The 26,392-nt window shown below is 40.7% G+C and overlaps 1 protein-coding gene across 4 annotated transcripts in view; it reads left to right on the top strand.

The window, feature by feature from the left end:
* The window catches only part of LOC126995905 (dynein axonemal heavy chain 5-like), a 237,639-nt gene that overhangs the window by 81,667 nt on the left and 129,580 nt on the right, over positions 1–26,392 (top strand). For 2 of the 4 annotated variants that reach the window (XR_007750824.1, XM_050855798.1), the window contains exons 1-4: positions 15,484–16,075; positions 18,275–18,400; positions 20,560–20,686; positions 24,893–25,038. Coding sequence is in view for 3 of the 4 variants with exons in the window: in XM_050855798.1 (XP_050711755.1) it covers positions 15,653–16,075; positions 18,275–18,400; positions 20,560–20,686; positions 24,893–25,038 (822 nt within the window). In the remaining variant the exon portion in view is untranslated. Of the gene's footprint in view, positions 1–5,588; positions 5,777–15,483; positions 16,076–18,274; positions 18,401–20,559; positions 20,687–24,892; positions 25,039–26,392 lie in introns of those variants that run through there. The other 2 variants (XM_050855799.1, XM_050855800.1) reach the window with 2 other exon arrangements.

The following is a 26,392-nucleotide window of genomic DNA, read 5'->3' as shown; positions in this document are numbered from 1 at the left end:
TCTAACCCACTCTTGACCCCCTGAAGCCTCCTGAACCCCCTCCATTGAACTCCTCCTGCCCTCCTTAACCCCTCTAACCCACTCTTGACCCCTGACACCCCCTAACCCCCTGACCACCCCCAACAGATTACAGCCCTGGGGACGGTACTGGTGCAATGTTGTGTGGGCGCGACGCTTCCCTTTGCTTCTCTTCCTCCTCCTCCTCCTCCTTCATTTCTTTCTTCGTTCCTTTTTTTATATGTGTTATCAGAGTTTGCTTCTGTGTCTGGCTGGTTGTGCTGCGGCTGGTTCTCTGTGTCTGTTTGTTTGTTTGTTTACTCTCTGGTTGTCTTTGTCTGGTTTTGTTTAGCTATTTCGAGTAGAACTGTTTGTCTTTTCTACTGGTTTTTATTCTACTTTGTCTTTTTTTTATTCATTCTCCGTTATTTTTCTCATCTCCTTTATTTGTCAATTTTTTACTCCTTTTTGTTATTTTTTTTATTTATTCTTTGTTATTTTTCTCATCTCCTTTATTTGTCAATTTTTTACTCCTTTTTGTCATTTTTTTTATTTATTCTTTGTTATTTTTCTCATCCCCTTCTTTATTTGTCAATTTTTTACTCCTTTTTGTCATTTTTTTTATTTATTCTTTGTTATTTTTCTCATCCCTTTCTTTATCTGTCACTTTTCTCATTCTCTACTTTTTTGTCAATTTTCTTGTCATTTTTTTTCTTTGTCTGTCATTTTTCTTCTTTTTCCCTTGTCAATTGTCTTTATTTCTTCGTCTCTTTTCCATTTCTTCCTTCTTTCTCAGTTTTTGTTTTTCTCCTTCATTTATCACTTTGCTTCTTCTTCCTTTGTTATTTTTTTTACTATCTTTATCGTTTTTCGTGTTTTTCTTCCTCCCACACTTTTCATTTTCTTCCTAGTCACTTTTCCCTTCCTCCTCTCTTTGTTTCCCTCTTCATTAGTCACTGTTCTTTTTCTTCATTATTTAACACTTTGTTTCTCCTTTCTTTGTTATTTTTTTACTATCTTTATCGTTTTTCGTGTTTTTCTTCCTTCCACACTTTTCATTTTCTTCCTAGTCTCTTTTCCCTTCCTCCTCTCTTTGTTTCCCTCCTCATTAGTCACTGTTCTTTTCCTTCATTATTTATTACTGTTTCTTCTTCTATTGTTCCCGTTTTGTCCCTTTTCGTGTTCTTCCTTCGTCTCTTAATATTCTCCTTTATCATTTTCCTCTTCCATCTTTGTTTTCCTTCGTTATTTGTCTTTATTCTCTTCATTTCTCTCTTTGTTGCTTCAGTCCGTGTCATTAGTGTTCCTATTTTTGACGCTTTTCGTGTTTTCCTTCCATCGCAAATTTCTCTCCCTCGTCACTTTCCCTTTTTTCTCTCTTTATTTTCCTTGGTTATTTGTTTTTGTCCTTATCTTCTTCATTTCTCACTTTCTGTTTCTTCTTCCTTCATCACTTTATGGTTCCTATTTTTGTCGCTTTTCGTGTTCTCCCTCCGTCACTTATTTTCCTCCCTCGTCACTCTCCCTTTCCTCTCCCTTTGTTTTCCTTGGTTATTGTCCTCCGTCGTTATTTGTCTTTATCTTCTTCATTTCTCACTTTTCCTCTTCTTCCTTCATCACTTCCTGGTTCCTATTTTTGTCGCTTTTCGTGTTCTCCCTCCGTCACTTATTTTCCTCCCTCGTCACTCTCCCTTTCCTCTCCCTTTGTTTTCCTTGGTTATTGTCCTCCGTCGTTATTTGTCTTTATCTTCTTCATTTCTCACTTTCTGTTTCTTCTTCCTTTATCACTTTATGGTTCCTATTTTTGTCGCTTTTCGTGTTCTCCCTCCATCACTTATTTTCCTCCCTCGTCACTCTCCCTTTCCTCTCCCTTTGTTTTCCTTGGTTCTCGTGGCCAGGTAACCACAGGCGCCTCGGGACTGATGGCAGCGCGAGGTGGTGGGATAAGCAGGTGGAAGAGGCCGTTAGCTGTTCATTTTTATTACTTCCTTTAGTTGCCCCACAAAAAAGACGTCGACGATCAAAGAAACTGGACTTAAACACGATTATTATTATTATTATTTTTTTTTTATGTTTTACGATGTCGAAGTCGATGATCCACACGAGTGAGTTTTTTTTTTTTTTTTTTTTACGGTGTCGAAGTCGAGGATCCCACATGCCTGAGTTTTTTCTTTCCTTTTTTTTTTTTTTTTTTTACAATGTCGAATTCTAAAATCCACACGACAGAGGGTTTGGTGTGTTAATCATCAATCAAAGAAACTGGACTTAAACACGATTTTTTCTTTTCTTTTTTCCCTTTTTTTTTTACGGTGCCGAAGTCGAGGATCCAACATGCATGAGTTTTTTTTATTTCCCTTTTCCTTTTTTTTTTTTACAATGTCGAAGTCTAAAATCCACACGGCAGAGGGTTTTGTGTGTTAATCATCAATCAAAGAAACTGGACTTAAACACGATTATTTTTTTTTTGTTTGTTTGTTTTACGGTGTCGAAGTCGATGATCCACACGACTGAGTTTTTTCTTTTCTTTTTTCCTTTTATTTTCACTATGTCGAAGTCTAAACTCCACACGGCAGAGGGTTTTGTGTGTTAATTCCTCTGTTTTTTTTTGTCTGTAGCGGTTAAAACAAAACACTGACTTCCTACTATTAGCGTGTGTGTAAGGCGGTGCGGTAAGACTTTCAGCGATAATGTTACGTTTGTCTATAAAAAAAAGGAAAAACACCAACGGGCTTCATGCTTTCGTTCTCCTTCCTTTTCGTCGGTTCTTCCTCATTTTTGCTGCTCGCTCATTCTTACTCCTTTCTCCTTTCTGCATTTCCTCATTCATTTATTTTTCCTTCTTTTTCCCCTTTTTGTTTGTTTATTTATTTGTTATTTATGGTATTCACTAATTATTTTTCTTTTCTCCTTTCTGCATTTCCCTACTCATTTATTTTCTCCTCTTTTTACTCATTTTCTTTCTTTCTTTATCTACTTTTTGAGGTGGTTATTTATTTTTATGTTTAATCCTCATCTTTGGGTAATTAAAGGATACTGTTTAAATAAATACAACCTAAATGCACATTAAAACCTAGACGTAAACATTTAAATCCCAGAAGAAAAATATAACAATCCCATAACCGCGTAAATCACAACTTGTTAACCTGATACTCCTCGCGTGCTTATAAATCCACAGGTGAAAATGGTATACGAAAATGCTGTAATAAACCCAATCATTGGTATGGATTAAGGATCATCACGAGGGAGAGGGTAAGAAGGCATTGCTTTTCACCATCCTTAATCGTTTCCTCCCTCCGCCAAGTTCACCTTACCTGACTCACCTGGACGCACGCGGGTTAATGAACTTGTGTGGCCGTGACTCTGCCGCTGCAGGTTCGGTAAAAAAAAAGGAGGAAATATTTAAAGTTTTGTTTTAGTTAATAAGATTTAGGGTAAGGTGGAGGTGTGTGAGGGTAGGGAGGGATCTTACGTGTGTGTGTGTGTGTGTGTGTGTGTGTGTGTGTGTGTGTGTGTGTTAGCGCCGCGGGGAGGAGGGAAAAATATGGCCTCCGCTCTTATTAACTCGGCGGTGTTTTTGAGGCCGCCGGCAATCTTACTGCGTCGCCTTTCGCCGCAGCGGAGGGCAAAGGTGGGCGGCGCGGGGCTCATTCCACCTGTAATTAGGAGGGGCAGGTGGGCCAGGTGAGCGTGTGTGTGTTTGTTCCGTTCTCTTCGTCCACGGAATCATTAATCTGTCGCCTGATTTTGTAAACGTCGTATTGGTATTCATCAAGTCATGTGGCGGATTTGTCTTTTTGGCCTGTTTTTCAAGGCGTGGTTAGTCGGTTTTGTTGATTTTTTATATATATTTTTTTTAAGACCAAGTTTTGTAATATGTCGACTTAGCTCTGTGAAAATCCAATACTTCTATCAGTATTTTTACTATTCTCTTACAACTCTGTCCCAAAAATGGAAGTAGAATGTCATACTAGTCACGTTACTTTATATACATACTAATACGACGTTTAACATTCTGACGTATATCCGTGGCTGTAGAAAACGTTAAAAGTGAAATTGATTAATAGGCGAATGCAATGTTTTTAAGGTAATTTGAATCGGTGACTACAAGTTTACTGAAGATACACTGGAAACATTTGATTCCCATGTTTAAAGATTGTTACATGTATAGCGTCATCGTCCGAGATGGTAATTACGCTGAGTTTTTTTCTGTTATTACAAGTTTACAGAAGATACACTGGAAACATTTGATTCACATGTTTAAAGATTGTTACATGTATAGCGTCATCGTCCGAGATGGTAATTACGATGATTTTTTTTTCTGTTATTACAAGTTTACAGAAGATACACTGGAAACATTTGATTCACATGTTTAAAGATTGTTACATGTATAGCGTCATCGTCCGAGATGGTAATTACGCTGAGTTTTTTTCGTTATTACCGTTACTTCTCCCCACAGTAACACCACAGTAACAAGTAAAACAAGGAGACTATCAAACAAAAGCCTCAACTATAAATATAATGCATTATACAGTTTATTATCTTTCTTCCCAACAGTTTCAGGCTAAACCGTAGAACAGGACCTGAAATATAACCCAAAACTCTCCGTAGCCTCTATTTTCCCTCACAGTAGCATTTTCAAGTAGAACAAGAAAACTAACCAACAAAAGCCTTTACCAGTTATCTAGTACCTTTCCTCCCCAACAGTTTCAGACTAAACCGTAGAGCAGGGATCCTATGTTTAACCCATAACTCACCGTAAAGAAAACCCTGGCTGTAGCACGCACCCATCAATATCTTCAAGTAGTACAAGAAAACCTTTACCAGTTATCTGTTATCTCCCCTCCAACAGTTTCAGGCCAAAACTCAAAACAGGAACCTGAAACTGAACCCATGACTCACCATAGCCTCTGTTCTCCCCCTCACAGTTACAACAGTAATAGTTTCCATCAGAATAAGAAAACTATCACACAAAAGTCTTTACCAGTTATCCATCATTTTTCCTCCAACAGTTTCAGTCCAAAACTTTGAACAGGAACCTGAAACTGAACCCATGACTCACCGTAGCTTCTGTTCCCCCCCCTCACAGTAGTACCGCAGTAATAATTTCCATCAGAATAAGAAAACTATCACACAAAAGTCTTTACCAGTTATCCATCATTTTTCCTCCAACAGTTTCAGTCCAAAACTTTGAACAGGAACCTGAAACTGAACCCATGACTCACCGTAGCTTCTGTTCCCCCCCTCACAGTAGTACCGCAGTAATAGTTTCCAATAGAATAAGAAAACTATCACACAAAAGTCTTCATCAGTTATCCATCATCTTCCCTCCAACAGTTTCAGGCCAAAACTCAAAACATGAACCTGAAACTGAACCCATGACTCACCGTAGCTTCTGTTCCCCCCCCTCACAGTAGTACCGCAGTAATAATTTCCATAGTTTCCAATAGAATAAGAAAACTATCACACAAAAGTCTTCATCAGTTATCCATCATCTTCCCTCCAACAGTTTCAGGCCAAAACTCAAAACATAAACCTGAAACTGAACCCATGACTCACCGTAGCCTCTGTTCTCCCCTTCACAGTCTATAGCAACACCACAGCTCCCAGGACCCGTACACAGTAGAGTAAGGTTGCCCTCGCTTAGTGTAACACCACCACCACCACCACCACCACCTGAGTACCCACCTTGACCCCCCCACCCGCGGCCACCGTCATGCAGAGGCTCAGGACAACCACATCCATGAAACCCGTGGCCATTGGGGCTGAGTTTATACGAAGGGTACTGACACGACGCCACTTGCCCCGCCCTTACTCACTCACGCCCTCCCTTTTTTACATTCTTACTCACTCCCTTATTCACTCACTTTTATCTGTTTACTTACTCACTGTCTTACTCACTCTCTTACTCACGCCCTTACTCACTCACTCCTTCCCCTTTTTTACACCCTTACTCACTCCCTTATTCACTTACTTTTATCTATTTCTGTTCGGTAATGAGAAGGGTTTACTTACTCACTGTCTTACTCACTCTCTTACTCACGCCCTAACTCACCCACTCCCTCCCTTTTTTACACCCTTACTCACTCCCTTATTCACTCACTTTTATCTGTTTCTGTTCGGTAATGAGAAGGGTTTACTTACTCACTGTCTTACTCACTCTCTTACTCACGCCCTTACTCACCCACTCCCTCCCTTTTTTACACCCTTACTCACTCCCTTATTCACTCACTTTTTTTCTGTTTCTGTTCGGTAATGAGAAGGGTTTACTTACTCACTGTCTTACTCTCTTACTCACTTCCTTACTCACTCCCTTATTCACTCACTTTTTTCTGTTTCTGTTCGGTAATGAGAAGGGTTTACTTACTCACTGTCTTACTCACTCTCACTTTCTCCCTTCCTTACTCACTCACTCCCTACCTTTTTTACACCCTTACTCACTCACTCATTGACTCACTTTTTTTCTGTTTCTGTTCGGTAATGAGAAGGGTTTACTTATTCACTGTCTTACTCACTCTCTTACTCACTCACTCCCTCCTTCCTTACTCACTTCTTACTCACTCCTTATTCACTCACTTTTTTTCTGTTTCCTCACTGTTCTCCTCTCTTACTTACTCACTGACGTCCTTACTCAGTCACTTCCTTCCTTAATCCCTTCCTTACTCACTGCCTTCCTTACTCACTCCCTTCCTTACTCACTGCCTTCCTTACTCACCACTCCTCTCCTTCTCTTACCCTTCCTTAATCCCTTCCTTACTCACTCCCTTCCTTACTCACTGCCTTCCTTACTCATTCCCTTCCTTACTCACTCACTTCCACACCCACTCACGTACTCACTTTTCTCACACTTTTTCCACTTTTTCATTTTTTTTTCCATTTATAGTAACACTTTTTTCCATATTTTTATCCACACTTTCCCAGCATTTTTACTCACACGTTTTCCACTTTTTTCAATAATTTTATTCACCTTTTTTTCCATTTTTTACCCACACTTTTTTTCCATATTTTTATCCACACTTTCCCAGCATTTTTACTCACACGTTTTCCACTTTTTTCAATCATTTTATTCACTTTTTTCCATTTTTTACCCACACTTTTTTTCCATATTTTTATCCACACTTTCCCAGCATTTTTACTCACACGTTTTCCACTTTTTCAATCATTTTATTCACTTTTTTCCATTTTTTACCCACACTTTTTTTCCATTCCGATTTTTTAAGCTGCTGTCTCTTGGGATGGAATCTTACGAGCTCATTTTTCCAAGAACCTAAAGAATAAATACTCCACAAGTCGGTTTATATTACTCCATTTTGTGTATCTCAGTGGATTTCAAAGTTGATTGCGATGAATATATGCTTTTTTTTCTGCTATTCTTAAACCTTATTAGATCTTTTACGGGTTTTGTTTATATTTCAAAGTTAATTGCGATGACTATATGTTTTTTCTGCTATTCTTAAACCTTATTAGATCTTTATACGGGTTTTGTTTATACTTCAAAGTTAATTGCGATGACTATATGTTTTTTCTGCTATTCTTAAACCTTATTAGATCTTTATACGGGTTTTGTTTAGTCCATTCAGTGCTGACATGTTCCTATTTTGTGTTTTAAGTCAAATGAGCTTTTGAATTCAAGTTAATTGCGATGACTATATGTTTTCTGCTATTCTTAAACCTTATTAGATCTTTATACGGGTTTTGTTACCTTGGTCAGACGCTGGGCTCACACTCTACAGCTTCACGCGCACCCCACACTGCGCAGCGCCGCGTCTCAGGCCGTGAACGAATGCCTGAACACCTGTCAACCCTCACCTGTACATACCTAAGGAAGCCATGCCCACCTGTCACACCTGTTCCACACCTTAATCAACCTTTTTTTACCTGTACATTTAACTTTTTTCACCTCTACACTTTTATTAACCTTTTTCCACCTGTACATTTTTATTGATCCCTTTGTACCTTTTTCTAGTTAACAATTTGCCTTTTTTTTGTTTTGTTTGTTTTTGCATATGTGATTTCTCTGATGGGGTGTGTGTTTGTATGTATGTGTGTGTGCGTGCGTGCGTGTGTGTGTGTGTGTGTGTGTGTGTGTGTGTGTGTGTGTGTGTGTGTGTGTGTGTGTGTGTGTGTGTGTAAAACCCCTATCAAATATTATGTTTTGTTACTCTTGTTTACACACACACACACACACACACACACACACACACACACACACCCTTCCTCCCTTCCTCCCTGTCTTTCCCTTCCTCACCGTATACTCGTAGTCATGAATAGAATGTTTTGGTTCACATCCTGCCAGTAGCATTTTTCCTTCCCTTTCCTAATAAACAAATCGATACAAGGCTGCTGGGAATCTTTTGTCCGGAACCCTCGTCCGTCCTACTGCTGTCAAGGATAAGAGCAAGGATAAGGATACACTTCAGATCCTACCATTAACCCAAACACAAGGTATCCTACACCCAGGAAAAACTGAGCTAACTTTATGAAGCGTAAACTCAATGTATATACTAAACAAACTGACTCGTAATGTTTGTGTGTGTGTTATTTTTTCAGGTATTTGAAATTTTGTTATAAGCCTTCTGATTCTTTCTCTTTATTTCGTGGCTCGTTGGCTGGAGGGAAAATGCTGAAATTGAAGTTCTATTTATACTTCTGAATCGAACCCTGAAACCATTAGACGATCAATAAGGATAGTTTCAGGGGTTTCAGAAGCCTAATAATATCCGACTCCGATTCTCTTAAAGTGCAAAACGAAACCTAAAAATATAAGAACTGTCAATAATCCTGTCTGTAATATCGTCAAGGGTTTCAGATCCGAATAATATCTGATTCCGATTCTCTTAGAATGCAAAACTTAACCTAAGAATAATAACCACTTAATACAAACAATCTCCCATCAGCCAGCGAGTTAGTGAAAGATCGAAAAGTCTTATAAGAGAACTTCCAATAGCTGAATAGAGTCAACAAACACTAGAGGAACAGACAGTGGACAGCAGCGAGACACGAGGAGAGGTGACCGAGCCTTGCCCGCCCTCCTAGCTACTAAAACACACAGCTCGCCCACCAGATACAGGCGCTAGCTCCTTCGGCGACAAGAGGTAACACCGGTACTGTAGCCACACTGGGACGTGGTCTGTACCGAGTAGCCTTAGTACACCCTCCTGAGTAGCTTAAGACCCACCGGGGAAGTCACAGTAGTCTCAAGGGGGTAATGGTATTGGAATAGGAGAGTATACCCTGAGGAAAGCAACATCAATTCATTTCCTGTAACCCTCCTCCCATTTTCTTTTACCTCGCCAAGAAATCTCGTCTGAGGGAAGCAACACACACCACGTCCTCTTCTGCGCATATACTATCAGCGGAAGAGCGTCACTTCCTCCCGCTTTCTTTAATTTCGCTTCGCTTAAAGGGAATAGGGAAAGCAGAATCAAACAGCGTCCTCACTTGCGCATTATCACCAGAAAAGTGTCACTTTCTTCCCGTTTTCCTTTACATCGCCAAGGGGAGCAGAGAAAGCAGAATCACACAGCGTCCTTTTCTGTACCAAGAGCATCACAAGAAGTCAGCTGCAGTAATGCATCTCCTCATCTCCGTTTTCTATCACCTAAGGAAAAGCATCACAAGTGGACGGCAGTTTTATAATTATTTCTTCCCGTTTTCCTTCACATCGCCAAGGGGAGCAGAGAAAGCACAATCACACCGCGTCCTTTTCTGTATCAAGAGCATCACAAGAAGTCAGCTGCAGTAATGCATCTCCTCATCTCCGTTTTCTATCACCTAAGGAAAAGCATCACAAGTGGACGGCAGTTTTATAATAATTATTTCCTCTTTTCACTCCAGCAAGTGGTCAGCAGTATCAAATTTCCTGATCCTCGTTTCAATCACCCTAGCAAACACCTCATAAGTGGCCAGCGAGGGGAGCAGCTTCGCCCCTAGTGTGACTGCGGCCCGTGAGCGTCTCAGGTTGTTCCCCGCACAACATAATCTGGCAGTCAAGGCGGCGATGACCTCAATAAAGCCTTCCAGCCGTCCCTGTGGCCTCGACGCTGTGTGGGAGACTGATCCAAAACGTTCCTATGAAAGCCTCCATCCGAAAAGACTTCACCTCTATCCAAATCCTTCCAAGAGCCTCCATCCAACACTTCTTCACCTTGATCCAAGACGTCCTTCTGAGAGGCTGCACTTAACCACTTCACCGTGATCCTAAACGTCCTTCTAAAAGCATACACTTCACCACTTCACCACAAAGACGTCCTTCTGAAAACCTCCATTCAACTCTATACTTCACCTCGCCGACACCAGCTCTCACGTCCCTCAAGTGTTCATCCGCATAATGGGATAAGTGAAGCCGCGCCCTGATGCCTCGCCAACGCCATAAGCAACAGTAATAGTGGACATTAGTAAGGGTCTTGTCTCCGGCTTACGTGTGTGTGACGAGGTTATGATGCGACCCCTCAGCACCTTAGTATCTTAATGGAGTAATTGAACCCTTCCCCTAATGACTCACCAGGCCCATTAGCAAGTTATAGTGGACATTAGTAAGGGTCTTGTCTCCGGCTTACGTTTGGATGACGAGGCCATGATGCGACCCCTCAGCACCTTAGTATCTTAATGGGATAATTGAACCCTTCCCCTAATGACTCACCAGGCCCATTAGCAAGTTATAGTGGACATTAGTAAGGGTCTTGTCTCCGGCTTACGTGTGCATGGATGACTGAGCTATGAATCGACCCCTTACCACCTTAGTATCTTAATGGGATGATTGAAGCCTCGCCCTAATGACTCACCAGGCCCATTAGCAAGTTATAGTGGGCATTAGTAAGGGTCTTGTCTCCGGCTCACGTGATGGGGTCAAGAAGCGACTATTTGGAAGGCGAAACCACAAGCATCAAGATCACCACAAGCTCCGTCTTAATCACCAGCCTCATTAGCAGTATTCATAGCAGTCATTAGTAAGGGTCTTGTCTCCGGCTCACGTGATGGGGTCAAGAAGCGACTATTCAGAAGGCGAAACCACAAGCACTAAGACCATCGCCGCCACAAGCTCCGTCTTAATCGTCTGTCTCATTAGTGTCGTCTGTGGCAGGTGTAAGGAAGTGGTTTGTGAGTCTGGGTCTTGTGTTGGTGGACGGGATTGTGAAGTGTTGGTGAAGGGACTGTTTGTAAGGCGTCGCCACCACCACCACCACCCCCACCATGACCTACCTGTCTCGGTCTCCCTCGGTCTCCCTTTCTTCGTAGGCGACAACGAAGTGATAATTTTTATTCCTTTCCCAGAGACTCACGATCGTTGTTTGTGCTTTACTTTCTACGTCCTTCATGTCTTCCTTTCTTCTGTTCTTGATGTTTTGTCTTAGTCTTTTCTTCTTTCCTTCCTCTTTTGCTTCGCGTCTAACTTTCTTTTCTTTTTGTAAATAAGTATGACTGTCAAGTGCCGAGCTTTTAGCATGTTTTGTGATTTTGTTTCCCTTTTTGTCTTCACTTGGGCGCTGTTTCTTTCCTGCAGGTGTAAATAACAGCCTCTGTCTTGCCTTCCCTCCTTCCCTCCTTCCTTCCCTCCTTCTTTCCCTCCTTCCTTCCTGCCTTCTGTCCAGCTCGCCTTTGTTTTCCTTTTTGTCTTCACTTGGGCGCTGTTTCTTTCCTACAGGTGTAAATAACGGCCTCTGTCTTGCCTTCCCTCCTTCCTTCTCTCCTTCCTTCCTTCCTTCCTTCCTTCCTGCCTTCTGTCCAGCTCGCCTTCATTCTTTCCTTCCATTCTTTCCCTTTCTCTTTCTTAGTTTCTTATTTGTATCTTCCTCCCTCCCTTCCCTCCTCAACTACTCTCCTCCTCCTTTCTTCCTCCCACATAACAATTGAACAAACCGCGAAGAGGACGCAGAGGATTTTGAGATCACTATGACCCCTTTCTTCCATCTTTTTGCTCCTCCTCCCCCCTCCCGAAAATGGGTCACAGAGGTATACAGAGGTCACACCAACACGTGGAAGGAAGGCAGGAAGGGACCCGTCTCGTGACCCGCCTTGAAGCGTGGCAATTTTCCAGCGGGTAAACAAAGTGGTCCGTTTGTGAATGCTGCGAGTAGAAAACTGGCGAGTCCTGTTGCCTGGACGACCATCTGAAGGGACACGAAGGATGGTTTTCTCCTTCCTGCGTCGACGAATGACCAACTCAAGAAACAAGAATGAAGAAAAGTAGGACTGACAAAAAAAGCTCTGAATTCCAAGAGCTTTAACATTGCAGATTAAAGGAGAGAGAGAACGAAAGGATGTTTTTTTTTCTCTTTACATCGAAGAAATGGCCACCAGAGGGAAAGAACGAAGGAAAGAATGGAAAACTGCAAAAAATACATCCAAAACCTTTATTAACATTACAAGATGAAGGGAAAAAAAAGAATGAAAGGATGTTGTTTCTCCTCGTTTGCGTCGATGAATGACCACCTGAAGAAAAAAAGGAAAGTAATATTCACCTGAAGAAAAGAAAAGGAAAGTAATATTCACCTGAAGAAAAAAAAGGAAAGTAATATTCACCTGAAGAAAAAAAAGGAAAGTAATATTCACCTGAAGAAAAAAAAGGAAAGTAATATTCACCTGAAGAAAAAAAAGGAAAGTAATATTCACCTGAAGGAAAAAAAGGAAAGTAATATTCCCCTGAAGAAAAAAAGGAAAGTAATATTCACCTGAAGAAAAAAAGGAAAGTAATATTCCCCTGAAGAAAAAAAGGAAAGTAATATTCACCTTAAGGAAAAAAAGGAAAGTAATATTCCCCTGAAGAAAAAAAGGAAAGTAATATTCACCTGAAGAAAAAAAAGGAGTCATATTCCCCTGAAGAAAAAAAGTAATATTCACCTGAAGAAAAAAAAAGTAATATTCACCTGAAGGAAAAAGGAAAGTAATATTCACCTGAAGAAAAAAGGAAAGTAATATTCACCTGAAGAAAAAAGGAAAGTAATATTCCCTGAAGAAAAAAAAGTAATATTCACCTGAAGAAAAAAAAGTCATATTCCCTGAAGAAAAAAAGTAATATTCACCTGAAGGAAAAAAAAAGGAAAGTAATATTCCCTGAAGAAAAAAAGGAAAGTAATATTCCCTGAAGAAAAAAGGAAAGTAATATTCACCTGAAGGAAAAAAGGAAAGTAATATTCCCCTGAAGAAAAAAAGGAAAGTAATATTCACCTGAAGAAAAAAAAAGTAATATTCACCTGAAGAAAAAAAGTAATATTCACCTGAAGAAAAAAGGAAAGTAATATTCACCTGAAGAAAAAAAAGTAATATTCCCTGAAGAAAAAAAGTAATATTCACCTGAAGAAAAAAAAGGAAAGTAATATTCACCTGAAGAAAAAAGTAATATTCACCTGAAGGAAAAAAGGAAAGTAATATTCACCTGAAGAAAAAAAGGAAAGTAATATTCCCCTGAAGAAAAAAAAAAGTAATATTCACCTGAAGAAAAAAGGAAAGTAATATTCACATTAAGAAAAAAAAGGAAAGTAATATTCACCTGAAGAAAAAAAAGGAAAGTCATATTCCCCTGAAGGAAAAAAGGAAAGTAATATTCACCTGAAGGAAAAAAAAAGGAAAGTAATATTCACCTGAAGAAAAAAAAGGAAAGTAATATTCCCCTGAAGAAAAAAAGGAAAGTAATATTCACCTGAAGAAAAAAAGGAAAGTAATATTCACCTGAAGAAAAAAAAGGAAAGTAATATTCACCTGAAGAAAAAAAGGAAAGTAATATTCCCCTGAAGAAAAAAAAGGAAAGTAATATTCACCTGAAGAAAAAATAGGAAAGTAATATTCACCTGAAGGAAAAAAAGGAAAGTAATATTCACCTGAAGAAAAAATAGGAAAGTAATATTCCCCTGAAGAAAAAAAAGGAAAGTAATATTCACCTGAAGAAAAAAAAGTAATATTCACCTGAAGGAAAAAAGGAAAGTAATATTCACCTGAAGAAAAAAAGGAAAGTAATATTCACCTGAAGAAAAAAAGGGAAAGTAATATTCCCCTGAAGAAAAAAAAGGAAAGTAATATTCACCTGAAGAAAAAAAAGGAAAGTAATATTCACCTGAAGAAAAAAAAGGAAAGTAATATTCACCTGAAGAAAAAAAAGGAAAGTAATATTCACCTGAAGAAAAAAAAGGAAAGTAATATTCTCCCCCACACCCATAAAAAAAAATGCCAACAGTCTTATCGGTGCAGTAGAAGAGGGTAAAGGAAGAAGACTTGTAGAGAACGAAAACTATGCAATATTATTAATACAAACTTTCATGCGGATTATTTTCAGCTTATTACTGAGGTTGCACTGTATAATTATGTCCTGACTTACGCCGTTTGAAAAAATAATAACCACGTTTGTTCATCGTATTAATTATCTCTTATTTTTTTGTATCTACTCGTGCTTGCGAAGAAAATTATTGGCGTCCAGTTTATTTAAAAAGGACGAACCTGCTGCACGGACGTCGCTCTCCAGGCGTGGTCTGCATAGTAATTAACACGTAAACTGTTTCATATACCTGACTGACTACCTGGATACTATAAGGAGCTTCGTCTCTCTACTAAAATGTTAACTAGTTCAATGTATATATTAACCAACTATACCTAACAGCTGAATGGCCCGACCTTATTATACTAACTTATTGACCATACCTGACCTTACAAGGCTGACTGACCCCACCTTATACTAACTTATTAACCATATCTGACTGTAATAACTGACTGAATAACTGTAACTGACTTATAACTGACTAACTCACTTGTAATGGACTGTTCTGACTGACTAACTAACCAAACGATAGCTTCCAACCTTACTACCTTTCATTTCTAGGTCCTTTCAAGTCAAAACTCTCCCTAACCTTACCTAATTCATATACCTGGCTGTCCTACCTGTGTATACCTGGGGAAGCTCAGTCGCTCTATACCTGACTAAGCTGCATGGTGCTGAGTGGCTTCCTACGCTCTATAGACTGTGTGTGTGTCTGTGTTTGTGTCTGCTTTGCCGTCTAGTGTTTGTGTCCGTGTTTGTGTGGGACGATGTGAGAGTGTAGTGCTTTGCCTTCTGCTTGTGCTTGTTTGTGTATTGTTTGTGTGTGTTTGTTTGTCTCGCATTCACCGATTCACTCATTCACTCACTCACTCACTCGCTTACTCGCTTGCTCGCATGACTCAACTGCCGCATGCAACCTAAAATAAACACACACACACACACACACACACACACACACACACACACACACACACACACACACACACACACACACACACACACACACCTCTTTGCACCTGTTTGTCTAAAGCCATTCTTGCATGTTTTTGTATAATGTGTTTTTGTATATGTATAAACAACCTAAATGAACGTAAATAATTAGTCAGTGGCTTAATAATGGTAGTGGTGATAGTGTTGAGTATAAGCAGCAGCAGCATTATTTTTTGAGATTCATTGTATTGGTGGTTTGATAATGAAAAATAAAATCTGTATACTTCTAAATGTCATTATTGTGTGTTGTTTGGTGTTAATATATTTCTTTTTATTCCCCTTCCCCTCGTCGTCTGTGTCTATCTGCCTTTTTGCTATTTTTCCTCCTCCTCTTCCTCCTCCTCTTCCTCCTCCTTATCTTTATTAATCTCTACTTGCTTTGTCCCTTTTCCTCTGTTCCTCACTTCGTCCTCCTCGCAAATGCTCTCCTCCTCTTCCTCTTCCTTCCTCTCATCCTCGTTCTCCTTCTTCTCTGCTTCTTCCTTCTTTTTTTCACTTCTTCTTCCTCATCTTTGTCTTCATCTTCATCCTTTTCCAAAACTTCTTGCCTCTTCATCCCCTTCTTTCATTCCTTCCTCCTTTTTCCCACTTTCTACTCATTTTCATCCCTTTTCTCATCTCCCTTTCCCATTCTTTCCTTCCTCTACTCCCTTCACCTTCACCCCTACCCCCGCCACCTCTTCGTCTGTCGGTGCCGGCGTACAGAAGCGTCGAGAGGAGCAGGAGCGTCGCGCCCGTCGTGGGGACACCGACCCTCGCTATGAGTACATCTTCCAGGTGCTGGCGGCCTGCGCGGGCATCGCCAGGCACCAGGTTATGGACCACGTGTTTGAGGAGAACCTGGTGAGTGGGAGGCTGCTGGTGTTGTTGTGGTGTTAATGGTAGTACTCCATCACTAGTCTAGTCAGTTCATAAGCGAAAGAACAGTGTGCTTCAAATAATTATGAATGAAAAGACATCTGGTTCTGTAAGTAGAAAGAAAAGGGATTTTAATGATTTGTTGCATGTAAATCACAATGGCAATATTCGAAACAGCATGAAATATTGTTAAATGTGATGCTAGGCTAGGTATATATATAAAGATATATATATATATATATATATATATATATATATATATATATATATATATATATATATATATATATATATATATATATATATATATATATATATATATATATATATATATATATATATATATATATATATATATATATATATATACATATATATATATATATATATATTTTTTTTTTTAAGAAACCCGATATTTCATGCTATTTCGAACATTACAAATGTGATTTACAGGCAATAAATGATTAAAATACCTCATATTTCTACTTACAGAGCCAGATGTTTTTTCATGTACACTCTCCACACAAAGTTCTCGAACGATTTAAGCGTCATGCATTCTGAGATACACGGACGAAAATTTTTGAGACACCTCTCCCAGTGTGGAACGGGTGGTAGCCTCGCGCACGCATGCTCTGTGTGAAGGCGTGAGTTGCCAAAGGCTCAGTATTACATGTGCACTTATAGGCCTTGTCGCTTGATCTCGATTAAATTAATATGTCTTATGTAACCGTAGTGTAATCATTGGTTGCGGCGATAATTCCTCGTCTCAAGGGTGTGTTTTCGTCTGTAGATCTACCCATTCCGCTTCAGAACTATCAGTCAGTTTAAATGCTGTGGGTGACGTCACATTCCTAAGTGAGGGAATGATAATTTCAGGTGGTAGTTTAAGAGTATGTCTGGCAGTAGATGTATATAAAATAAAAATTTCTACCAAAATTAATAGTAAACCACATACTGCGAGAGCTTGGTTAAGTATACGATACATGAGATGGAGGTATTTATTTAATAATTTGCGTATGCACCCCCTGCGAACGTTACAGTGTTAGGTCTGCTCCGAGGCTTCGAGGCGTGTCACTAGTGGTGCCTGTTCCTACCAAGGCGGCTTTTCTTGGCTCATGCTGACCCCCGGAAATCGTTCTTGGACGGTTTCCTCTAGAGTCCGGGTTGATGGCTAGTCTTCAGGACAGCGTGTGGGTAGTCTTAATATAGCCACTCGGCGGTGACTGAAAAATCCCATTTGGTAGCGGCGGATTCGAACCAGGGTCGTCCATCACGTGTTGAATGCGGACCCCGAACGCTAACCACTCAGCCACCGCCTACTCATATGTTAAGTAACCGTAGTATAATCATTGGTTGCGGCGATAATTCCTCTTCCCAAGGGTGTTTTTTCGTCAGTAGATTTACGTCATTCTGGTGCTAATTTAGTACCACCGAGTGAATTCAGTAATTTTGTAACCCAGTCCGCTTGAGCTAGGAATACCAGTCAGTTTAAATGCTGCGACTGACGTCATTCCTACTCAAATGAAGGAATGATAATTACAGGTGGTAGTTTGAGTATAATTGCCAGTAAAAATATGTAAAATTAAAATATCTGCCACAATTAATACATAAACCACATATAGCGATAGATTGGTTAGGAATAACATATATGAGGATGGGAGGTGCTTATTTAATAATGAGTGTATGCACCGCCTGCGCCGATTTTACTGTCAAGTTTGCTTCGAGGCTTCGAGGCGTGTCACTAGTGGAGCCTGTTTCCACATACCTGCTGGCCCCTAGTGATAAGGTAGAGACGGACACAACAATCCGCCGTGCTGTTTGGCGATAACTGAGGCCTTCAGTGTGAAGGATAATAATGACTTTGCGCCGGTCTTGTGGGGTCTCCGCGGAGACTAACGTGAGTACGTAAGGCTTACTGCGACCATCACATCAACACAGGATCGAAACGTATCATATACAGTAAAGGATGCAGATGCGTCATCACAATCAGGGATACCAATCATTCCGAGGCGACTAGTCACGATCGATTCATTTTCACATCCATCGTGCCCAGGTGTTCGAGAACTGTGTGTAGAGAGTGTACCTAAAATGAGATAGAGCATTATTATTTGAAGACCATTGTTCGCTCGTGTATGGTACCCTTGTCACCCCTGCTCTCCTTTCCCCCTCGCTGCGCCCCGTCAGCTGGAGGAGATTAGCAAGTTCCTGATGCCCGGCCAGTACAACAACATGATCTGGTTCTATCAAGAGTGCGAGATCCCGCCGGAGGAGAAGGGCGGCCAGGACGAGGAAGAGGACGGCGACGCGAAGGTGAGACTCATAAGTGTTGCCAGACCCGCGCATACACCCTTTGGAGGTTGTTTTGCTTTTTGCGATTTTTTTTTTTCAGTGAAGGTTTATGAGACTGGTTATATATTAGTGTGAGTGTGGTTTTGTTGTTATGCTTTATGCTTTGTTTTTTAGGTTAGTGTGTATAAGACGGTGTTGGATAGATAGATAGATAGATAGATAGATTGATAGATAGGCTCATTGATAGATATAAGGTAAATGAAAGAAAGAAAGGGATTAGATATAGAGAAAAAGCAAAAATAAAAAAGTAAGGAAAAGTAATGAGCAGAAACATGGAGAAAGATAAGAAAAATATAAGGAAAAGAGGGCAATGAAGGGGTTAAGATAGCTCTAAGATAGATAAATTAATAGATAGATAAAGAGATAAACTAGTTAATAGAGAGGAAAAAAAGGGGTAGTTAGGAGAGAGGAAAGAGGGCATAACAATCTTCCTTTTCCCACCATCTTCACCTTTCTCCTCCTCCTCCTCCTCCTTCTTCTTCCTCATCCTTTTCTTATTCCTATTTCTCCCTGGGGTCTTCGTTCTTTTCATCTCCTTCCTTTCATCCTCCTTGCCCTCCACTTCCCATTCACTTCCTCCTCCTCCTCCTCTGTATTGGGGGGGATTCTGGGGCTGCCCTGTGTTGGCCACTCGTCCTCTCCCAGTCTCCGTGTATTTCTATGTTCTTGTATCTGTTCCTCAATATCGAGGTGCTTTTCATCTGCTCCTCAATGTCGAGATGCTTTCATCTGCTCCCCAGGCCCCAAGTGGCTGTCGAGCAGATTAAATCACCAAAGCGGGCAACCACGTAATGAGCCAATAGGCTTTCTGTTACCTGCATTTCCATGTTTCCATGTTTCCTCCTCCTCTTCCTCCTCCTTCGATCTAAAAAGAATAGATATAAATAGATAAAGACAATCCAGGTGATACAGGTGAGGGAGGTGGCGTGACGTGCGTTCGTATCTCAGGTGAGAGTGATGCCAACGACCTCGGGTAAGTTGTGTGTGTGCTGAGAGAGAGAGAGAGAGAGAGAGAGAGAGAGAGAGAGAGCAGTACGGAAGTTGCGAGACGTACCAAGAAATAGAAAATAAAATTATGGAATAACATAAATAAAAATAAATGAGGGGAATGGAGGAAGGATCATGAAAGGACGGAGGAGGAAAAAAAAGATAGAAGAGAAAGAGGAAGAGGAGGAGGAGGAGGAGGAGGAGGAGGAGGAGGAAATGAGATAGGAAGAAGGGAACAAGGAGGTGAATATGTAAGGAGGAAAGAGGGAAGGAAGGAAGAAAGAATGAAAAGAGGGAAAGAAAGAAAAGAAAGAGGGAAGGATGAAAGAGAGGAAGTGGCAAAGAAGGAATGATATAGTGGATGAAGAAAGAAAGGACGAGAAAAATAAAGAAAAAGAGAAAAAGGAGGCTAGGAAAAAAGAACCAGAAACAAAGGAATAAAGAGGGAAGGAAAAAAGAAGACAAGATAACAGAGAAGAAAAAATGGTGATGATGATGATGATGATGAAGAGAAAGGAAAGGAGGGTATGAAAAAAAGAACAAAGAAACAAAGGAATAAAGAAAAGAGGGAAGGAAAAAAGAAGACACGATAACAGAGAAGAAAAAATGATGATGATGATGATGATGATGATGATGATGATGATGATGATGATGATGATGATGATGATGATGATGATGGTGGTGGTGGTGGTGGTGTGTTATGGGGTGGTGTGTAGCCAACATTATCTTGAACCACATGTATAAACCTCACCTTATGCTCTTGACCCCTAATTTCCCATCTACCTTTTCCTTACCCTAGACTTTTTTTCTCCTTATTCCACACACTCCTCTTCTAACACCTTGCCTCCTCCTCTCCCTCACAGTCACCCACGTCGCCCCTCCTTACTTTTTCCTTGTTACTTTTTACCTTTTCCTTCCTCCTTCTTCCATTTTATTTCCCTTCTTTCCACCCTTTGTTCCTATCTCTCTTATGTCCACTTCAACACACTCTTCTCCTATCACCTCCCTTACTTTTTCCTTCTTCCATTCTACTCTTTCCTTCCTCCTTCTTCCATTTTATTCCCCTTCTTTCCACCCTTTGTTCCTATCTCTCTCATGTCCACCTCCATATTCCTCTTCCTCTTCCCTCACAGTCGCCCACGTCGCCCCTCCTGTCGCAGCCCTCTAGCGGTCACTCCCGGCGTAACTCGGAGGTCTCGGGGCCCACGGAGCAGCAGCCATCCCGACGCAACTCCACGGCGACGCAGCACACTGAGGATGGTACGTGAGGAACAGTAAGGAGCAGAAGCATAGAGGAGAAACAGTAGATAAGGAAAAGAAGGCAGTCAAGGGGTTAAGATAGATAGACAGATGAGATAGATAGAGAGAGAGAAGATTATAAACAAAAGATAAGGAAAAGAAGGCAGTCAAGGGGCTAAGATAGATAAATAGATAGATGAGAAAGATAGATAGAGAGAAGGTTATAAATAGATAGAGAGAAGAGGGGTAATTATGAAAGATGAAAAGGGTCAGGTTAGGTTTGGTTAGGCTAGGTTAGGTCAGGTTAGGTTAGGTTACACTAGGTTAAGTTAGGTTAGGTCACGTCAGGTTAGGTTAGGTTAGGTCAGGTTTGGTTAGGTAAGGTTAGGTTAGGTTAGGTTACACTAGGTTAAGTTAGGTTAGGTCACGTCAGGTTAGGTTGGGTTAGGTAAGGTTAGGTTAGGTCAGGTTAGGTTAGGTTACACTAGGTTAAGTTAGGTTAGGTCACGTCAGGTTAGGCTAGGTTAGGTCAGGTTAGGTTCGATAATGTTAGGAGGAGAAGGAGGAGGAGGAGGAGGAGGTTAGATCAGATTAAATTAGGTAAGAGGAGGAAGAGGAAGAGGAGGAGGAAGACGAAACAGAGGTAGCCGTTTTTTTTAATATTCTGCGTCAAACTGGCGTAACCTTCCTCCTCCTCCTCCTGCAAAGGCTCGCATGGGAGACTCAAACGTGAACATTATTATTCTCTTCACTCTTCTTCCCTGACGCTGGACCGAGTCACGTAAGGCGCCTCCTCCTCCTCCTCCTGCAAAGGCTCGCATGGGAGACTCAAACGTAAACATTATTATTCTCTTCACTCTTCTTCCCTAACGCTGGACCGAGTCACGTAAGGCGCCTCCTCCTCCTCCTCCTCCTCCTGTTGCCTTTATGCTTGCTGTCCCCTTCGTGTCTCTTGTGCCCTCCTCCTCCTCCTCCTCCTCCTCCTCCTCCTCCTCCTCCTCCTCCTCCTTCTTCCAGTAAGTTAATCTGGTATATTTCTTCTTTTATGTGACTTTGCCATGACACGCCTTTACTTTTTTTTTCTTTTTAGTTTTTTCTTCCCTTCCTTCCTCCTTCCTTTCTTCCTTCCTTCCTTCTGTTCTTCAATTATTTTCTTTTATCCGTATTTCCCTCCTTCATTTTTTTTCTGGTTATTCGTTATTCTCTTCAGCCATTCTTCACTTCCTTCCCTTTCTTCCTTTCTTCCTTCCTTCCTTCCTTCCTTCCTTCCTTCCTTCCTTCTGTTCTTCAATTATTTTCTTTTATCCGTATTTCCCTCCTTCATTTTTTTCTGGTTATTCGTTATTCTCTTCAGCCATTCTTCACTTCCTTCCCTTCCTCCTGACATTAATTTGACTTATTTTTGCATTATCTTCTTTAATCCTTCTTCCTTCCTTCCTTCCTTCCTTCGTCGCTCGCATCCTCTCTCTCTCTCTCTCTCTCTCTCTCTCTCTCTCTCTCTCTCTCTCTCTCTCTCTCTCTCTCTCTCTCTCTCTCTCTCTCTCTCTCTCTCTCTCTCTCTCTCTCTCTCTCTCTCTCTCTCTCTCTCTCTGACGGTCAAGTAAACCAATGGATCGCGAATTGGTTGAGCAACAGACAACAAAGAGTAGTGATTGACGGATTTAACTCAGAGTGGGCGCCTGTCACTAGTGGCGTCCCTCAGGGCTCGGTTCTTGGCCCAGTGCTCTTCATTATTTACATCAACGACGTGGATGTTGGACTCAATAACCGCATCAGTAAATTTGCAGACGACACAAAGATTGGTAACTCGGTTCTGACTGACGAAGACAGGCAAAGCCTCCAAGAGGATTTGCACAAAATTTCAGCTTGGTCGGATAGATGGGAGATGCCCTTTAACGTAGACAAGTGCCAGGTCCTTCAAGTTGGAACGAGGAATAAGAAGTTCGAATACGAAATGCGCGGCGTTAAACTCAAAAGCGTTCAATGCGTCAAGGACTTGGGGGTCAAAATCGCGTCAAACCTCAAATTCTCACAGCAATGCATCGATGCAGCAAATAAACCGAACAGAATGTTGGGCTTCATTAAAAGAAACTTTGTATTCAAGAATAAAGATGTAATACTCCCGCTCTACAACAGTTTAGTCAGACCCCACTTGGAATATGCGGTACAGTTTTGGTCTCCCCACCATGCAAAGGATATTGCTAAATTAGAAGGTGTTCAGCGTCGGGCAACGAAAATGATCCCTTCCTTGCGCAACAAATCCTACGAAGAAAGGCTTTCTACCCTTAACATGTTCTCTCTTGAGAAACGTCGCCTCCGAGGAAAACTGATCGAATGTTTTAAAATACTTAATGGTTTCACGAATGTAGACAGATCAACATTGTTTATGATCGATGACACTTTGCGCACGAGAAACAATGGCGTAAAACTCAGATGTAGACAAGTAAATTCAGACTGCACCAAATTTTTCTTCACCAACGTTGTAGTGCGAGAATGGAATAAGCTTCCACCATCAGTGGTCCAGTGTAACACGATTGACTCCTTCAAAAATAAGCTCGACCGTCACTTCCTCCAACTTAATATCAACTAGAGTAGAAATGCAACGTTTTGGAGTCTTCTGATTAATGTAAAATCACTTAAGTTTAAGGACAGACCACCAAGTCTGGACCATGGGGTCTGTGTGGTCTGATTTTCTATGTAAATCTATGTAAATCTCTCTCTCTCTCTCTCTCTCTCTCTCTCTCTCTCTCTCTCTCTCTCTCTCTCTCTCTCTCTCTCTCTCTCTCTCTCTCTCTCTCTCTCTCTCTCTCTCTCTCTCTCTCTCTCTCTCTCTCTCTCTCTCTCTCTCTCTCTCTCTCTCTCTCTCTCTCTCTCTCGTCTACCTTTGATGGTCTAGTTTCTTAGGTTAATTTTCTTTCACTAGTTTTGTTTTACTGTTTTCTTCTTTGTTTTCTATTCGCTGCATCATTAATCATTTTCTTCTCCGCCTTTGTTTCGTCGTCTGTCTTTCTTTGTTCTCTATATTCTTTTTGCTTTTTTTTTATTAGTTTTTTTTCTTTTATTATCTTTCTCTTCCCTGCATCATCAATCACTTTCTTCTACCTTTGTTCCCTTTCATCGTATTTCTCCCCCATCCTCTTTCTTTTCCTTCTTATTCCTTCTAATACTTTACTACTACTACTACTACTACTACTACTACTACTACTACACTACTACTACTACTACTATTGCTACTATTACTGCTGCTGCTACTACTACTACTACTACTACTACCACTACTACTACTACTACTGTTACTATTACTGCTGCTACTACTACTACTACTACTACTACTACTACTATTACTACTACTACTACTATTCATTCTCATTCTTCTTCTTCATGCATTCTCTAGAAAGGCGAAGGGTGCGTGGAGACATGATCGAGGTTTATAAATGGATGAAGGGCTTTAATAAGGGAGACATTCATAAGGTTTTGTTGGTAAGAGAACCGGGTAGGACACGAAGTAATGGGTTTAAACTGGATAAATTCAGATTCAACAGGGACATAGGCAAAAATTGGTTTGGTGGTGGTGGATGAGTGGAATAGGCTTAGCAGTCATGTGGTGAGTGCCAATACAATTGTCACATTCAAAAATAGACTAGATAAATTCATGGACAGCGATATGAGTGGAATAGGCTTAGCAGTCATGTGGTGAGTGCCAATACAATTGTCACATTCAAAAATAGACTAGATAAATTCATGGACAGCGATATTAGGTGGGGTTAGATGCACGGGAGCTTAGAGTCAAAGGAGCTGCCTCGTACAGGCCTACCGGCCTCTTGTAGACTTCTGCGTTCTTATGTTCTTATGTTCTTATGTACTTCTACTACTACTACTACTACTTATAATACTACTCTTACGTTACATTCCCCTTCAATTGTTGCTTTTTTTGTTTTCATGTCTACATTTTCTACATCCCTCTCATTTTGGTACTTTCCCTTCTATTTTCTATCTATTTATCTCCCCTCTCATTTTTTTTCGACTTTTCCCTCTCATTTTTATTCCCACTTCCCTCTCTCATTTTTTTTAGGTTTTCCCTCTCATTCTCTTACTTCCCCTATTTGTCCCTATTTGTCCGTTTATCAACCCTTAACATTTCCCTTATAAACACTCAATTCATTCTCCTTAATTCTCCTTAATTCTCCTAACGTTCCTTAAGCATCCTCTTCCCGCTTTCTTCGACAGGCGAGGCGGCGGCGGAGCCCGAGATGCCGGGCCGCCGCATGCGTCTGTTCGTGGGCAACCCGCGCACCACCCCGCTGCGAGGCGTGTGTGTGTGCATGACGCGAACCAACCCGCAGCGCTCTGTTACTGAGGAGAACGTGCACAGGGTGAGTGTGACGACGAAACTTACAGGTCGAAAATGTGAATGAAAAGTAAAAAAAATGAGAGGAAGTAAAAAAATGAGAGGGGAGGTAGAAAAATGAGGGGGGAGGTAGAAAATGAGAGGAGAGGTTGAAAAATGAGAGGGGAAGCAAAAAAATGAGAGGGGAAGTAGAAGAATGAGAAAGAAAAAAGAAAAATGAGAGGGGAGGTAGAAAAATGAGAAGGGAGGTAGAAAAATGCGGGGGGAGGTAGAAAAATGAGGGGGGAGGTAGAAAATGAGAGGAGAGCTATAAAAATGAGAGGGGAAGCAAAAAAATGAGAGGGGAAGTAGAAGAATGAGAAAGAAAGAAGAAAAATGAGAGGGGAGGTAGAAAAATGAGAAGGGAGGTAGAAAAGTGAGAGGGGAGGTAGAAAAATGAGGGGGGAGGTAGAAAATGAGAAGAGGTAGAAAATGAGAGGGAAGCAAAAAATGAGAGGAAGTAGAAGAATGAGAAAGAAAGAAAAATGAGAGGGAGGTAGAAAATGAGAAGGAGGTAGAAAAATGAGAGGGAGGTAGAAAAATGAGAAGGAGGTAGAAAATGAGAGGAAGTAAAAGAATGAGAGGGAGTAGAAGAATGAGAGAAAGTAGAAAATGAGAGGGAGGTAGAAAATGAGGAGAGGTAGAAAAATGAGAGGAGGTAGAAAATGAGAGAGTAAAAAATGAGAGGGAAGAAGAATGAGAAAGTAGAAAAATGAGAGGGGAGGTAGAAAAATGAGAAGATAAGTAGAAATATGAGAGGGGAAGTAAGAAAATGAGAGGGGAGGTAGAAAAATGAGAGGGGAAGTAGAAAAATGAGAGGGGAAGTAGAAAAATGAGAGGAGAAGTAGAAAAATGAGGGAAGTAGAAAATGAGAGAGTAGAAAAATAACAGAGTAGAAAATGAGAGAAGTAGAAAAATGAGAGGGAGTAGAAAATGACAGGGAAGTAGAAAAATGAGAGGGAGGTAGAAAATGAGAGGTAGAAAATGAGAGAGTAGAAAAATGAGAGGTGATGTAGAAAATTGAGAGGTTAAGTAGAAAAATGAGAGGGGAAGTAGAAAAATGAGAGGGGAAGTAGAAAAATGAGAGGGGAGGTAGAAAAATGAGAGGGGAAGTAGAAAAATGAGAGGGGAGGTAGAAAAATGAGAGGGAGGTTGAAGAATGAGAGGAAGTAGAAAATGAGAGGGGAGGTAGAAATATGAGAGGGGTGGTAGTAAAATGAGAGGGGTGGTAGAAAAATGAGTGGGTAAGTAGAAAAATGAGAGGGGAGGTAGAAAAATGAGAGGGGAGGTAGAAAAATGAGAGGGGAGGTAGAAAAATGAGAGGGGAGGTAGAAAAATGA

This window comes from Eriocheir sinensis, chromosome 9 (genome assembly GCF_024679095.1).
Source record: "Eriocheir sinensis breed Jianghai 21 chromosome 9, ASM2467909v1, whole genome shotgun sequence".
Classification (NCBI taxonomy): Eukaryota; Metazoa; Arthropoda; class Malacostraca; order Decapoda; family Varunidae; genus Eriocheir; species Eriocheir sinensis.
This window is presented reverse-complemented; position numbering and strand designations above follow the sequence as displayed.